The 16,944-nt window shown below is 34.0% G+C and overlaps 3 protein-coding genes and 1 pseudogene across 3 annotated transcripts; 1 reads left to right on the top strand and 3 right to left on the bottom strand.

Annotated features, from left to right (window-relative positions):
• Positions 1-79: 79 nt before the first annotated feature.
• LOC107860499 lies at positions 80-4,037 on the bottom strand. The gene is made up of 7 exons (XM_016705877.2): positions 3,583-4,037; positions 3,196-3,290; positions 2,113-2,218; positions 1,863-1,981; positions 1,011-1,197; positions 726-869; positions 80-627 (listed from the first exon to the last, which is right to left on the bottom strand). The coding sequence occupies exons 1-7, from the start codon at positions 3,910-3,912 to the stop codon at positions 337-339; spliced, it is 1,272 nt and encodes a 423-aa protein (XP_016561363.2). The 5' UTR covers positions 3,913-4,037; the 3' UTR covers positions 80-336.
• A 1,148-nt stretch (positions 4,038-5,185) lies between these two features.
• On the top strand, positions 5,186-6,382 carry LOC107858377 (annotated as a pseudogene).
• A 564-nt stretch (positions 6,383-6,946) lies between these two features.
• LOC107860498 (lamin-like protein) lies at positions 6,947-8,142 on the bottom strand. The gene is made up of 2 exons (XM_016705876.2): positions 7,677-8,142; positions 6,947-7,463 (listed from the first exon to the last, which is right to left on the bottom strand). The coding sequence occupies exons 1-2, from the start codon at positions 7,831-7,833 to the stop codon at positions 7,117-7,119; spliced, it is 504 nt and encodes a 167-aa protein (XP_016561362.1). The 5' UTR covers positions 7,834-8,142; the 3' UTR covers positions 6,947-7,116.
• A 2,533-nt stretch (positions 8,143-10,675) lies between these two features.
• LOC107860497 (lamin-like protein) lies at positions 10,676-13,509 on the bottom strand. The gene is made up of 2 exons (XM_016705875.2): positions 13,217-13,509; positions 10,676-11,335 (listed from the first exon to the last, which is right to left on the bottom strand). The coding sequence occupies exons 1-2, from the start codon at positions 13,404-13,406 to the stop codon at positions 10,995-10,997; spliced, it is 531 nt and encodes a 176-aa protein (XP_016561361.1). The 5' UTR covers positions 13,407-13,509; the 3' UTR covers positions 10,676-10,994.
• Positions 13,510-16,944: the final 3,435 nt, after the last annotated feature.

Below are 16,944 nucleotides of genomic sequence, written 5' to 3'. Positions count from 1 at the left end.
TTGCCATTCTTTGCTACCCACAAGGAAGTTCAAATGAAAAAAATTTCAAGTTTCGTAGGAATAATAGGTAGGCCGAAAGTCAAAAAAATATCGAGCACAACTTTCCAAGTTCCGTGAACAAGGCCATGACTCGTTCATTCACAAGGAGACAATTGAGTTTTCTTTATATTGTACAAATAGGGTACAATTGATACAACTATTGTATGTTCTGTTGGATCTTCTATATAAAGAAAGATGCAATTGACACAACAATGGTGATTGTACTCGGGAAAAATGATTCGCGCAGGAGTAAAATTTGGTGCCTGAAGCAGCTCTCTTTGAATCAAGAGAATCAACTCAGACTTTGGACTCGATGATATATGTAGATGAAACAGCCAGGCCCTCTACATCGTAAGTGCGAATAAGTCTTTGTCTCTTACCCGGCGATTCAAGCCAACAAAACTCAAGATGAAATGCTGTTGATTCTTGCACATTCTTGGCAACATCCGATGGGTAACCCATGTAAATGCCCCCAGGCAACAAAGTAAGCTGGTAACCACCATCAAAAGTCACTAGGTTTTGGGATATGGTACCGGTCCAATGTACATTTGTTGTAATATTACTCGCAGAAGAAGTAGACGTGATATCCTTGATTCAAGAAGGAAATATATCAGCAGCCAAAAGCTAAGAATACAGATTCAATTCAGAGCCTAAAATAAAAATGAAATAACAAGGAGCTAACAAACCTGAACTAGCTGGCCGTCCTTGTTCATTTCAAGAGTAGCAGTAGTATCTGCTTCAGTAATTGTTGATCCATAAACACCAGTGCGCGTTGTTCGTGAATGACCTTTCCAAGTTCCCAGATGAGGCATAATCCTTTTAGAATCCTCCTACAAGATGACCATAAAATGCATTGGCTAGGCATAAGACCAGTAGTTTGGTTCTAGTAACTAACGTGTTGAATCAAACTATGTTTAGGCAGTCCAATGGAGGAACAGAAGGGAAACCCTTCCCCTTTCAAGTCAAAGTACCTTGAAATTGTCAAAGAGGGGAGGAATGGTATCTCCGTTGCCTCTTTCTTCAAGGAAAACTAGAATCATTTCCAGTATCCCCTTTGGGTCCATAATATGAAATGCTCTCACTCGCCTATCTTTCTCCAGCGAATAAAGACAATTTTCACATACAATAGAAGGCCGTTTAGAGGGAAGCTTCAGATTTCTGTTAAGGAAAAGAAGTGATTATAGAACGGTAGCCAAATTGGAACCAAGAGATAAAGATAATGAAAAATATGTACCAGTCCTTTATGGGAAAAGATTGGCATATTTTTCCAGATTACATAAGCTTTGCAATTGGATCCTAGAAGATAGTCTATTGTTTCTAACATGAAGATCACATGCAATAAATTTGATAGCTGATTTGTTCTGAAAAAGCTTATGAGAGGTCCAAGATATGGCACTCTTAACTTATATTCCTGTGTCCTTGAAACAACAGAATGCAAGGAAGTGCGTTCCCAGACGAACAAAAAAGGAACACGTCACTGGAAACAAGTTTGTGCTATACTTGAGAATAAGGGAGAATTTTATTTTCTCACTCACAAGTCATCCCAATGTAATATCACCTATATCCACCACTGTTTATTTGCTCTTAGGGTGATCTTTCAATTAATGCTTAAAAATTTTCAGATAAAACACCAATCGGAACACAAACTAGCCGAGGCAAAAACACTGAATGGAAGTTAGGAGCAGCAACATCCAGGCCATTCTGGGTATAAACTCCAAAATAAAACTAGAAGCAAAATACAGGCATAATTTCAATCACTGATTTCATAGAACTGAAATTTTAGCTCATCCATTAAGTGACATCTCCACATGAGAAACAGTTACCTTGGTGATTCTTCTCCAATATCATCTTCACCTAGCACTCCCTGTCTTAACACAGTCTCTAACATGCCAGCAGTCTGATATCTTAGTGCGTATGCCTTCTCCTTGGGGAAGAAGCCAATCTGCAAACTACTTTTAGTGGTACCTCAAATGCAATAAAATCTGAAAAGAAAAGGAAACTGCTGATAACAGTCTCAATTAAGTATGACCAGTGAGTAGATATAAGTTAGTTCTCTATCTTACTGAAGCTCACCTGTTGATATTTGTCCACAGTAAACATGTTGGTCTCTTTGATTTTGTATTCAAACCACTCTGGTTCATCGTCATTACCAGAAAAAGGAGGTTGTTTGATGTATAACCTAAAAATTTGAAGCTGATTATTATACTTGTCTTCCAAACCATACAGTCAGCAAACACTACAGTACCCGACTTTAATGAAGATGTGCTGAACTGGTTTCGCTGTTAACTAATTTAATACTGTTGAAAAACCAAACATCTAAAAAGTGAAGGGGCTTATGAATTAGAAAGCCGTCTATCCTAACAATTGCTCTAAATTCACTGTATCTAAAACAGCAGAAGAATTTGAGCTTCAGGCTTGTGAAAGCCACTCACAAACATGAAAAAGAGAAAGGCACATGGATTTCTATATACTAAAGTTCACCTACATACATTCAACTATAGCATTAACATGAAGTGTAAGCATCATAATTTCTATGGTATTCAGAAACTCCAAAAAAGAAAACTCCTCAATCCCAATGGTCTAACTTTACCTTAATCTCAAATAATAGTAAGAGTTTTAACTTTGGATGATTAACGACTACCTTTTATTATATTTTCGGGCCAATTCGTAACTACATAATTACTAGCAATTCCATAATTACAAACGACTAGACTGGATTGTCCTCAAAGTTAGAATATACTCCCTTTGTCTCATATTACTGGGTTCCATACTAAAATAGATGTTTTATTTTACTTGTCCAATTTAGCAAATCAAGATTATTACTTTTTCCCCGTACTATACTTTGGATCAAATAACTACATAGAGTAATACTAATCAAATTTAGAATTCCAAAGCATACGCACCTCTAATTAAAGCTTTCTTAACAGGTGTGTCAGGTTAACCGGGGCCAAGTAATATGAAATGGACGGAGTATATACTTTACACAAAATAGTCATGTAAGAAGCAACAAAATTGTTAAGGAATGTCAATTTGAGTCCCAATGTAATTCTTTCTAGCAATTACATTCTCAAATTTCATTGGAACGTCGCAAGTTTGAGACACACTGGACTACTAGTAGCTCACTACCAACAGGAAAGAATCAAACTAGGAGCTCACGTTTGCAATAAACTCATCAGTTCACCTTCACCATAAGAGCTCGCGGCAAGCTTCGTTGTTATCTTATGCATCAAATTGCCATTACCATCAAATTGCTGCAAAATAAAGTCAAGCAGATGAAGGAATCAAATCCAATGCACATTTCCAGCTCAATCTACACATGCTTAGCTAGTATTACCCCCAAAAATATTTAAAAGTCATACATATGCATGCATGTACTCATCAAATTTTTGAAAGCTACAAATATACTCCTCCATTCCGAAATAGTTGTCATGTCATGCTTCGCTTCTTAATAGTCAATTTGACTAACTTTTAAAGCTAAATTACATTAAATCAATTCGATATTTTAGAATTAAAATTTACAAAGAGAAGGAGGATAATGCTGACATGGAAAGAGCCGGTCCAGTTGCCTAAATTGAGGTGAATGAAACGGTGAAGAGCGTCGACGCTTATTGGTAGTTCGCTTGTATTCCGATCAACTTGGATAACTGTGCCGTTGGGACCGGAGCATGACGGTGATTTGGACCGACTAGAATGGTACTTGGGAGTTCGGAATGGGAAATTTTGAGGTGTGAATAGTTTTTCGTTCAATGAAGTTAGATTTATTTTTCGTGTATTGGAGGAAGCGAGTGAAGAAGGAGGAACAAAAATGGCAGACATAGCCGTTGCCATTGAGGAGGGAATTGGGATGCTTCTTCCTGTTAGTCCCGCCACCATATGTGAATTATCTTATCCGATTATCTCGGAAACAAACTAGATCCTATGCTCAGTGCCCGACCCGAACCGAACCGACCCTTATCCCAACTCCTAAAGACGAAAAGGCCCCCAATTGTAACGCATTAAATAAATAAATTAGGGAGTAAGAATTACATAACACCACAATTTATCTTTACTAAATTATTATAAAAAAATATTTTCCTAATTAATTATCTAAAATTTTTTCCTAAAAACAGTCGGATACATCCATAAACTAATAAATTTTTTAATACATAATTTTATTTACTTATCTTTCTTTGGTCTAATTAATGTTTTATGTATCTCGATCTAATAATTTAACAATGAATGTATCTCAATAATCATATCTCAACTTCAAAATGATGTATCCGGATGATAATTATGTATCTAAGGAAAAATGGAGTTTTAACTATTACATTCGTAAGTTCAAAATTATGTATCTTAACTTCAAAATTATATATTCGAATGCTAATTGTGTATTTGAAAATTACAAAATAAAGGATTATTTGTAATTTAGCAAAGAATAGAAATAAGGAATAATTAGGAATAAACTTGTTGGAATTTATGTAAGTTTACATACATAAATGTGCCCTTCAATTTGGCCTCAACTTCATCTTGCCCTCTGTTATCGATTGTGCACTTAAACTTGTATAAAGTTGAACAAGTAAAAGCATGCGTCCATGTAGCGTTCTAGGTAGTGAATTTGCATCCCACATGGTGTATTATGTGTATTTTGCCACATATAACCGGTGTGTCTGCTCGTGTAAATTTTATTTAAGTTCAATTATTTATTTGTACACACTCAAAGTTGGAGGTTATAGATGTTAGTTGAGGCTAAGTTAAAAGCATGTTTATGTATCTGCCTTACTACTTTGTTGATTTAGATATGCGTTTATGTCACTGCCCAATCATTAGTCTTCTAACTAGTCCGAATATGCCCTTGATTATACGTTCAATTAGTCTTCTAATTATACTTAGCTAGCTAATTATAATTAGTCTTGAGTTATATTTTCATACGTGTAAAATAGGAACATATTTTCACTATTTCTTGGAGAAAAAGAAGAATAAATATAATTGGCTTCCTCTACAAGTCACCAGATAACTAACTTGTTCTTCAAACTACAAAGATGTACCATACCTCCTATACTTCTTTCACAACAATACAGAAAACTTCATACTTAGAATTACACAAGAAAATTCAGGAAAGGAGCATAAAACATGACTTTCTTCCAAGGAAATTCTCTCAACACCATGAAAACCATTAGAAAATCCATGCACTTTTAACAGAAGAAACCTCTCAACTTCTTCTTCCTTCGTATTTAAACCCACACAACAAATCCACAACCATATTATCCCTTTACCGATCTCCTCCTCCTCGTCGTCCGTCCGTAACTACAACACTTATGCTGACAAAACAAATTACAAAATCAGGCCACCCCTGAATTTTGGCATCCATTTTGTTCCCCAACAACAAGCCTATGTAGTCGAACGCCTTGGTAAGTATACTACAACTCTGAATCCAGGCATTAATTATTTGATCCCATTCGTTGATAAGATCCAATATGTACATTCGTTAAAGGAACAGGCAATTCCTATTTCAAGACAAACGGGGATTACAAAAGACAATGTCCCAATTGAAATGGATGGTGTGCTTTACATAAGAATCATTGATCCTGTTTTAGCCTCCTATGGAACAGAGGACCCTGTTTACTCTGTAGTCCAGTTAGCACAAACAACTATGCGTACCGAGCTTGGAAAAATTACACTTGATAAGACGTTTGAAGAGCGAGTTGAATTGAATAGATGCATACTTAATGCGATCAACGATTGGCCACTACGTACTGATTGGGGGATTAGAGTGTTTGAGGTATGAGATCAAGGATATAACACCACCAAAAGGTGTTAAAGTGGCTATGGAGAAACAAGCTGAAGCAGAACGTAAGAAAAGGGCGAAAGTCCTGATTTCTGAAGGGCAAAGACAAGCAAGTGTAAATGTAGCAGATGGGAAGAAAATGGCCGTGATTTTGGAGTCCGAGGCTGCTAAAATGGACCAAGTGAATAGAGCTAAAGGAGAAGCTGATGCTATTTTTGCTAATGCTCAAGCTACCGCACGTGCAATTACTGAGGTGTCGAGAGCAATTCTTGAAAATGGTGGTGCTGATGCTACTAGTTTGAGGGTTGCTGAGCAGTACGTTGAAGTGTTTGAGAAGATAAACAAGTCGGGTACCGTTATGTTGCTTCCTCAAGATGCTGGCGATACTGTTAGCCTAATTTCTCAAGCAGTTGCTATACACAGTAAACTTTCTACCAGCAAGTAGTCGTACTGTTTTACTTTTTTGGGGGTGGGGCTATACATTATTGTCCTGCCTCCTGCTTAGTAGTATGACAGTTCAACTATTTCTGTGTAATTTAGTAGTAGTTCTAGTTTGCAGAAAGGGATTTTATCTCACAAGTATCTTGTTATCTTTGAATTTCAGAGCATTGCTATTTGCTAATGGTTGGTGCATCATTAAAGATTATGAAGATTTTTAGCTAAATCATTCCAGTTATTATGATTTGGGAGATCATTTTGGATCACTTCAGGGATAATTTTCTTTTATGGATTGTGTCCGTTGGCTTCTGTCTGACAACCAATTGGTCAAATCGGGTAACCTGTTTTGATGGATATAGTAAAATTTGTGCATCTAATAGTAGCATGAAACAACAAAGCAGGACAGGCGTATGAGGGACGTCAATGGTAGAATCAGGAATTCTAACAAGTAAATTCAAAAGGTACTATAGAATGCAACAAACCCAGTGTATTCCCACATAGTGGGGTCTGGGGAGGGTAAAATGTACGCAGTCCATACCATTACCTCCGGAGAAGTAGAAAGGTTGTTTCCGATTGACCCCCAGCTCTACTATAGAATGCAACTTCGAACCAAAATGAGAACTGACTGATGAATGCTCCTAAACTAAACAAAGAAACTTCGGAAATTAAGAGCAAGAAAATAACACATCAAGCTAGAACTAGATAGAATCTCCAAAGCAGTTAATTCATAATCAAATCACATGAACAAAGCTGCTTGCCTGATAAACTTTGAAATAGTAACAATTTCTCAAACTCGAAATTAAGATAAACCTAGATATGTATGTGTGTCTGTGTTAAATCCTAGTCTGCTTCAGTCTGCAAAGAACTCAGTGGATTCATGACAACCTAGCTTGAGCAAACAATAACATCCACACAAGAGTGCTAATCGCGAGAACAGGTGCAACCAAATGTTTGCCAATTTGGGGTGGAGAAGCATTACTTTTGTCTGATGAAGAAGGTGCAGGAGAAGCTGGCAAAGGTTCTTCAACATTTATAGCTAATTTCATTCCATGGAAGCAGTAACCTCCACTGCTGATAAAGTAATAAGGCCTAGCCTGAGTTAGCTGAAAAACATCTCGCCCACCCCTTGTAATGTTTGTTATGAAATCGCTATCAATACACTGCTCATAGTTCGTCTGATTCACCTCCAGCACACTGTAATAGTGCTTGTCGAAGACAAAATCTGAAATGAAACCACAAATTAATTAGGTTCAGCAACCATTTAATTAGTTCTCAGTATTTGTCTAATTTCTGTGATTGTTCTACAGACCTAAGTTCTACAAACCTAATACCTACATCCAGTACAATTATTATTTTATAGCAGGTTAAATTTCACTGAATATATTTCACTGTCGATAGATATAAAAGACAAAATTAAAGGTGAAAGGAGTCCCACTAAGCCAATCGCCAACGTAAAGATGGTAATGAGCAGCCCAATCGGTATAGTTAACGTTCTGGTCCCAGCCATGCTTGTCGCCCACCTTGACAAGTCTACTAGCCACGCATTTCATCAAGCCTAACAACGTTATCATGATCAGCAGATCGGACCTCATTGTCACAAAAACGCTTGCGCTTCTCTTGTGGATTTTTCCTAAGTTGAAAATTTGGCTTAACAAAATGTATTAGCAAGAATTACTAGATGTTCAAAGTAATCTACATTTATTAATTTGGTAAGTAATTGATTAGCAAATATGGTGCATTTTGACAGTGAGGATACAGCCATATATATATACAGGGAGGAATCGGGTTAAGTCTGCGTGAAACAACACGCAATCCAAATGAACAGTGAAATAAATGGCTCAAAAACTGCCTGATTATGTACCCTTTTTTTCTGTTAGTCGATTTGGGAATTTTGATGCGTTTTCCCTTTTTGACGTGTGCCCCCACACTCCTAATTTGTTTCAAGTATGCGTCTCGGCGGGTTGAACAAAATTTGGATGGATCAAAATAAAAGTAAAATTTTTAAAATAACTAACATTTAGGCAATAAATGAGAAGTCTTAGCTAAAGTTTGACTAATTACATGATATAGCTACAGTTGAGTAGCGAAATACACTAATTAGAGATTGCATCTACAAGTTCGATTTAGAATTTTATAGAGGAGTCGCGAAATTCATTTTGCTAACAAATATTTAGGGATTTGTATATCAATCCCGAAATACGTTTTTTTTAGACAAATACAGACGTATAACGAAACTAGAGCCCCCACCCACAACCGAAATTAGAGATAAGAATATGAGGCATAGAGTACCGAGATTTTATATGGGCCCCAAAATATATAAGAATACAATTAATACAAATACAAAAGAAATACATATATTTAGCTATTTAATCTAAATCTTATCAAACGGTAGTTATTTTAAACATTAGTTACGCATAATAATTATGACTTGATGTTTCCTACTTTTTTTTTTTCCTTAAATAAATTGGTTTATGAATGAGTTGATCGTTGTTAGTTGTGTTAAAATGAGCTAATAGACGGATCATAATTCAGCCTGTTAATTTTTTATTAAGTAATACTTTATATGTTGGGTTTTTCTAGAATTTATTAAATCCTAATAACTTTTTTTTTCTTTATTATGATTATATGACAAATCTCAAATTAAAAAAGAATGTCTCTTTTAGAATATTTTAACAAATCTTTTTATGGATCAATTTAAATTATATATCAACTCAAATTTTAGATGGGCTAAATTGAGCGGATCAAAATAAATTAGTATAAATAACATAAATATCAACCCTTTTGGAAGTAATTACATTCTCTTCCACTTTTTTAATTACTTTACTCTCTCTCCCTATTAATATACATAACATAGCCGACATATATATAGCATTCTGTGTATATGTTAGGATTTTTGTAATATTGGAAACATAAGTTGTGTATTTGTATAATTTTTAGAATAAATTAAGGTAATGAATAAAGGAAATAGGTCATAATTAAAACGAGTTGACAAAATCATATTTACTAAATACAAAAGAAGTTCTCATGAGAAAATGGTCATTTATTAAAAGTATAAATTACACAAATACCAACCCTTTACCAAAATGAGACAATGCTTACTTAAAAGGGCTTCGTCCTGAGCCCAATCTGTTCAAGCAGTGTCCAATAATGCATTCAATGGATTTGAATACAGAACATGGCCCAAGTCCCAAGGCCCAGAAGAAAATAGAATCTGATTAAAACGGATCATTTGCACTTTTGTCCTTATTTTCTGTTAATTTTTATCTTTTGTCCTCAGGGCAACAACCTTGTTAGAGGATGTAAGTATATGTTTTTGCATTATACTTAACATGTTATGCTTCACACCTTAAAGAACTTTTGCGTTATTAGGCAAAAGTTGATTTCTAAAAGCAAAAATTACAAACCTAACAAATTATAGGGTAAAAACTAAAGACGGACATATCTAAAAGACAAACATTCAATTAAACGAATCAAGCATTCCAGTTTATGCGGAGATGGAAGCTAATGCAAATGTGAACTTTGGGCGTTTGGTTGAAAAAGCTGAAAAGATGACTGAAAAAAAAAAGGATCTACTTGTGAAATTGATAAAAAGATGTTTATATTGAATTAATGTAATTTATCGTGGTTAAATAATTTAATGAACTAAAATACATATTACTTATAATTAAATAAAATAAACTCTAAATTCAATGTAAACACAGGGTGTTTGATAAATATAACAAAACTACTGAACAAGAAAATGGCACAATCCAATACTTTATTCCTCTCTACTTTTCTTCAACCCCAAATTAGTCCCAACCATGGATACATTATTCGAAGCTAGCTATTACTCAAGACAAGGTTATTTACTTGTGATAACAACATCATCAAGTCACATGGCAAGTGGCCCACCATTTCTCTTTGCCAGATAGAATTTGAACCCATTGACATAAGTAACACACGCTCCTTATTTTACTCTTTTAGCTATATAGCCCAAAATGATAACAATGATCATGTGACCTCTTTAATATGCAGACAAACTTTTCATAACTACTTTGCACTGGACCGCCATGTATATACACTTGCTACATTTTGCAAATTAGATTAGAAAAAGGGTACCTACTACTCTAGTGTCCTAAAGCTTTCCGCTATGTACGATGTCGAGAAAAATCAAATCATAAAAATCTATCATACACAATTTTATTTCCCTAACTTTAATACATGACATGACATCTAACTTACCTGTTCCTCTAAGAGTCCCTTTCAAACATATTGCATATTAGATGACTTTGGGAATACTACTGCATCTATTTGTAGATAGCTAGAGAGAAACAAAGCTGGCTATCCAATTCAAATCATAAATAAAAAGCAGTAACAAAGACAGCTACTTAAAACAAATTAATGATTGCAAAAATAATAAAGAGAGGTACAACAAATGACACGGTAACGGTAAGAGGCCAATGAAGGGAGTAAACATGGAAGGTTTCCGTGATCCACGCAATCAATTTCTCCAGTGAAACAATTGTAAAGTTGTTTAGGTAAAAAAAATAAATAAACAATTTTTTCAAATGAACCCCACCAATTTGATCTGAAATAAAAAATTGATTTTCAGATCAAAATGATGATGGCAGTAGCAAAAAAAAAAATAAGAAGGTAACTTTCAAGAAAAAAGAAAATACAAACACACGAAAGATAAAACCAAACACTTTCTTGACACTTGGTTTAACTAATTATCTGAAGCAACCAACATTTGTGGTCAATTAAACATATCCTACTACCAGAGCAGAAGAAATGCATCCCAGACAGCAGCAGTTGCGAAAAGAGCTGGTATCAATATCTGTCCTCTTAACGAAGTGAGCAAATTTGACGAAGCGCTGCGTACTGGAGCAGATTTTGGTGGTGGAGGTGCCTTTTCGACGTGAATAGCCACTTTCATGCCTCCATAGCAGTACCCTTTGCCACTAGCGAAATAGTAGGTCTTAGTCACGTTGAGCGGAACAACATCCCTTCCTGCTCCAGTTGTCCAATTGTGGAGCGGATGATCAGTATTGCAGGTCTCGTAGTCTGTCTTGTTTAGCTCTAGCACATTCATCTGGTTCCTGTCGTACACAAAAACTGGGATAGGAGAGAAGGGGTTATTGAACAGCCACAAATAACTGAAGAGCTTCTTGCGTATACAACAAGAATGATTAATTAAGTAGAGAGTTGTTTGGACTGAGTAACTTGTAATCAGCAAACACTATACATGTATAACCGTATGTACACACATATACGTCGTTGAAACCTTATAGCAGTGACAGAAGTATTTACTGGCTAGACTACAAGTTATGTACCAAGTTAGATTAGAAAAATTAGCAAGGCTTGTCCAGCATTAGCTGGTATCAATACTGTGAAAAACATGTTTGTCCCTACAAACAACTGGATGATTCTGGACAGGATCAGCCATGAGGGTGACACCTAAGCAAGTGGCTGGAGTTGTTGTCTTATCCAATGTCATATTTCTCCTTTAATCAGCTATAATATCCTACCAAATCCATTTCTACGAGTATTTAATTGTTGCAAACTGGCTTAACAATTAGAACATAGACAAAAGTAGTTGCTTGAACTTCAGAACCAACCAAAAACAGCTGGACTGAAGTTTGAGCGTAAAGACAGAATTTTACTGTCACCAGAAAAACATTACCCTTCTAATGACGCGAAGCTCAAAACAATTTCTTGAATCTATGGCTCGCATAACAGCTAATCTTTCTGTGGTAATGTTATTTAGAAATGAAAAAAATTAGGTTTGAAACCCATCTCTACGGTAATACAAAACCAACCAAGGATAATGAAAACCAAGAATTGAGCAGGAATTTGGAAATGCTAGGTGGAAATGTACATTCAAAGAGAGCGTTACAATGTGTGAAGAATGGTGATATCACAACAACAACAATGAAATGCCAAGAAACTATAGATGATGCTTTGTGAAACTATAGAGATATTTGTGCAATTTAGATTCAAGATAAACTCCAAAAAAAGGAAAGGGCAACAGTAAATTTCGATGGTAACACCATTGTCTTTATGAAGAAGCTGTTAAAGATGACAACACCAGCGCACAATAGACGTCCTAGTTGTAGTCTAAATAGAAGTTATAGCTGTTAGCCTATTCCTAGTAGTATTCAGTTTTTCAGTTCATAGTCAATTATGGATTAATAGATGCCAGGAAAATAACGTAAATAATATTTGGTTATTTGGTCTCATTGTTTCCTATCAATTTTGGAGTAGTAGTTGCTAGGCAAATAAGGTATAGTTTGGTCTTTCAGTTGTGTTCAACAGAAGATGCCTTTTCCAGTGCTCATAAAAAGGGAAATATCACACTTTTAGCTAAAGAAACTGCCCAGCTGAAAACTCTTATCATTCAAATTAGTTATAAACAGAGTAAAATGTCATTCTAAATGCAAGCTTAAAACATAGATCTGAAAGACACAAAATATTTCTAATTTTAGCTAATAATTCACCCATTTACGAGAAAAGGCAATTCACATTGGACTTCACTATCTACAAACATCAAATCAATCGAAACTTCAGAAAGTTATTCCTACTAATTAGAGTAAATTAAAGAGAAACTCCAATTATAGAAAAAAATTCACTCAGTAACTTCCGACGAAAAGTGGTACTGGTTCTATTTAAGATCCGCTTCTAGCTCGACTAATTGTTAACAAAAGCAACATTAGTAGAAGCAAGCTAGAAAGAGTTTTAAAAAAAAAAAAAAAAACTTAAAAGAAGAGTAGATCCAGAACATATGTTAGCCAGTTGCCGTTGTAGAAATATTTGTACTTAACCCAATTGGTGTAATTCACATTATTGTAGAATTTGTATCTACATGTCAATTCTCCATAAATGTAACTAACAGCGTCTCAATAAAAATTAGTGGCTTAAACGAATATGAATCAAGCTAAGAACAGTAAAAAAAAATCATAGAAAAGGAGCTGAAAGAAGAGTAGATCTAGAACATACAGAGCCAGTCGCCGTTGTAGAAGTGTTTGCCCTTAGCCCAATTAGTGTAATTGACACTGTTACTCCAACCGAATCTTGATCCAACAATGTAACGAACTGAGTACACTTGTGGCAGCATAACGAGCAAGGCGCAAGTTAGTACCACCACCATTGTTGGCAAACTGAAGCTCCTCCTTCTTACCACCTCCATTGTTGTTACAGTACCACTGCTCTGGTACTCTCTAGAGTTGTACTATTAGCTAAAGATGTTGTTTCTTCTTTGGGGAGATACATGTGGACCACCTTATTTATAGTTCAAATTTTACTGAACTGTACTTTATTTTATCTTTTACGTAACTGTTTTAAAAATTACTCTCTTTTTTTATCTTTTTATAATATATACTAATTATATTAAAATAATAGTAAGAGAAAATGGGATTAATTAATGAAAGGTGAGTATCCTTTCGTATATCTTGACTTGTTTATATTTTTAAGTATTACATCCTTACTTGTTTATATTAAAATATAAATGTAAATTATAATTTAATATATTATAAATTATATCTTGACAAGTAAAAATAAAGTTAGACAGTTAAAAATAATGAAAAGAGTAAGACATAATTAAGTTAAAGGCAATGTTCAAAGTTACAGCTCATTTTTCCATTGGATACGCGGCGTATTATACGCCTATTCTCTACCCTCCAACTGCATGTTATCCATATTATTATTAGCACCTTTTAATCAAATTTTGAACTTAATTCACTGAAAATGTACCATAAATTTATACAAATTAGATCGCTTAAGGACGTAGAGGTCGTTTAGTTGATGGTTAGGAAGTAAATTATTTATGTATTACAATTGAAATAGCTAGAATTATGTTTGATGGCATTTAGTTATAGAGCACATCAAGTAATGCGGTTTACGGTGTTTGATTGTTAGTTTATATCTTGCACAATATTAAAAACATGTCTAAATTATGAATCAATTTATATATTATTTTATGTAAGTAAAAAGATAAAATATAATTTTTGCATAATCAATAAATATAACTCATTAATACATTCATAACTCTGGTCATCGAGCAAAGGAGCCCCTATGCGAACAAGAAGCTTGAGATATATGGGAAAATGGATAAGTGGCTTGTTGCAATCAATAAGTTTAGATCAAACATACAAGTTTTCTCAAACTACCAGCAGATGAAATTAAATTGTATCTTATGACAATATATTTTTTATACAATGTTAATATAGTTCAACTTGTACATCATATTCTTTAAGTTAATTATACTTAAAATAACCGACACAATTTTACTGATGAGATTCATCTACCTACTGTTGACTTTTTCTTTGAAACATGATAATCAGTATAAAACCTACATATGTTGGAAAAATGAAACACCACACAAAGATGTCAAAGAGTGCCTTTATTTCCATTCGTTTTTTCTTTAAAACGAAAAAAAAATTCAAGAATTTCATTTGCATTGCTGACCCGAGATTTCTGGCTTGCATTTGCAAATTGCAACCAACCCCAACCCCAACCACAATCATTTTTTATTTATTTTATGATTTGATATGCAAGGGAGTATATATAGCGCAATTGGACTAGAAAAAATCGAAGAATGACGCGTTCTATGCACATGGATATCGAATATAAAATATTAGAAATTTCTCTAAGGAAAAAAAAAAAATACTAGCCCGTTTGTACTTTTCTAGTAGGAGAATCGTTACGTCTCATGTTATGAGAATGGTAAAACTAAAATTAGAAATTTCGTAAAAAAAATTCAAAGATAGTGATACATAATATTATCTTTTAGCGAAGATGTTAATGATCATTTCAATATTCAATTAAATCTCTCTATAATAATCATCTACTATAATAATATTTTATTATAATGAATTATGAATTAATTTTTCATGTCATATTATATGATGTATTTTCAAAAATAATATTTCATCATTGTAGTTAAAAATTATCAAAATGTTATAAGTAAAACAAAAAAAATAAAAAGAAGAGTAGAGAGAATAGACAGAGTAATTCTTGTTTCATCTCTTGAGGGATAATTTACAATGAAGGAAGTCCTTCCTATTTATAAGAAAATTTGCTCCTAGCTTCATACTAAAAGATAAATATATCAAATTCTGATAGACATTAAATAGAGCTGGATAAATCTTGATAGACATTTAATATAAATGAAATATTTATAACACGAAAGAAATAATGTCGTCATGAAAATTTTTAACTGTGTATACATCATTCTGAGGGAGCAATTCTATTTATGTTTTTTTACGTCTTCATCCAAAATAACTCGAAACATTTTTTAACGATTAAACTTTACTCACCAAATGAATATATCCATATTTAGCTGACACCTCAATACAGCTAACAACAACTCTTGGGCCTCATTTGTTTGTATTTAATGGAGATCTAAATTTGAATGGTTCAGACTTCAAATCATTAATTATATTTATTTTTTATTATGGTTTTAACTCTTAATAGGTCTTAATCATTTAAATCTAGAACCAAGTCTTAATAGGTCTGAAGAGATATACTGGTGTTGGATAATATTCACCACTCTATTCATATTCAGCAGTCACCATCACTAACCACCTCTGCCACCGTCACCACTGTAAACCACCACCAACCACCTCCACTATCACAACCACCATCGACAAAAAATACTGCTACCAACCACAATTGTCAACCACTATCACACCTACTACGGCTTTTATTCTAATTATATTCACCGCCACCACTGCCGTCAACAACACCACAATCAGCAATCACTACCGGTCAATCCCTACTACCAACCAACTCATCTATCACAACTAGCACCACACTAACTATCACTAATACATCACAACCTCTACACATTCTTTGGCCGTCACCACCATTGTCACTAGTAACGTCACCTCTACCACCACTTCAACCAGTACCATCGCTGCAATTTATCTCTACTAACAACTATCTCCACCAGCACAACAAATAACATCTCCAGCTAGAACCAACACATCGTCAATCATCATGCATTCATGTTTCAGCCAACACAATCAACACCTTAAACTACTAACATCAAGCAACGTCACATCACAACAACCACCACCACCATCAATCATCACCATCATAACAGTCATTACAATACCAACCATCACAATTATCACCACCAACATTACTAATCACTAACATCAATCATCGTCACCGCAACCACCATTATAAGCCATCTCCACTATCACTAACAAACATAAATATTTTTTCTCAATTAAATACTAATAATTTTGTTGTATTAAATTACATACTTTATAATATATAATTAATTTTTTATTGGATTGTATTTTTTATTTTATTATGTATACAAATAAATTTTTTTTTTACACATTCAGATGTTGAAAAACAAACAGTTTTAATAATTCAGTTTTCAGATCTAGAGACAACATCTTAATCATTTAGATGTGCATTCATATTCAGACGTCTGAATCTTTAAAAAAACAAAACAAATGGAGCCTTAATCTCTTATTGGCTTTTAGAGACTTAGGGCCCGCTTGGACAGGCTTTTAAAAAATGGCTTTTAAAAAGTGTTCTTGAAAGTGCTGAACTTATTTTAAAAATAAAAAATTATTTATTTGGATAAAAGTGCTTAAACTGGAAAAAAATTATTGATGTGTTTGATAAACAAGTGTTTTTAAGCACTTTCTTTTTGTCAAAAGGTATGTAGAGTTGATTATTATTAATTTTTATTTCTAAAATAATTCAAA

The sequence above is a fragment of the Capsicum annuum genome, chromosome 2 (assembly GCF_002878395.1).
Source record: "Capsicum annuum cultivar UCD-10X-F1 chromosome 2, UCD10Xv1.1, whole genome shotgun sequence".
Taxonomy (NCBI): Eukaryota; Viridiplantae; Streptophyta; class Magnoliopsida; order Solanales; family Solanaceae; genus Capsicum; species Capsicum annuum.
This window is presented reverse-complemented; position numbering and strand designations above follow the sequence as displayed.

Excerpts from the sequence above, each read along its gene's own strand:
- LOC107860499 (XM_016705877.2), bottom strand. The coding sequence starts at position 3,912 with ATGGTGGCGGGACTAACAGGAAGAAGCATCCCAATTCCCTCCTCAATG. Across the intron at positions 3,291-3,582 it reads ACTGGACCGGCTCTTTCCAT|CAATTTGATGGTAATGGCAA; the intron begins GTCAGCATTATC and ends TTTATTTTGCAG. Across the intron at positions 628-725 it reads AGGACGGCCAGCTAGTTCAG|GATATCACGTCTACTTCTTC; the intron begins GTTTGTTAGCTC and ends TCTTGAATCAAG.
- LOC107860498 (XM_016705876.2), bottom strand. The coding sequence starts at position 7,833 with ATGAGGTCCGATCTGCTGATCATGATAACGTTGTTAGGCTTGATGAAA. Across the intron at positions 7,464-7,676 it reads TTACGTTGGCGATTGGCTTA|ATTTTGTCTTCGACAAGCAC; the intron begins GTGGGACTCCTT and ends GTTTCATTTCAG.
- LOC107860497 (XM_016705875.2), bottom strand. The coding sequence starts at position 13,406 with ATGGAGGTGGTAAGAAGGAGGAGCTTCAGTTTGCCAACAATGGTGGTG. Across the intron at positions 11,336-13,216 it reads CTACAACGGCGACTGGCTCT|TTTTTGTGTACGACAGGAAC; the intron begins GTATGTTCTAGA and ends CTCCTATCCCAG.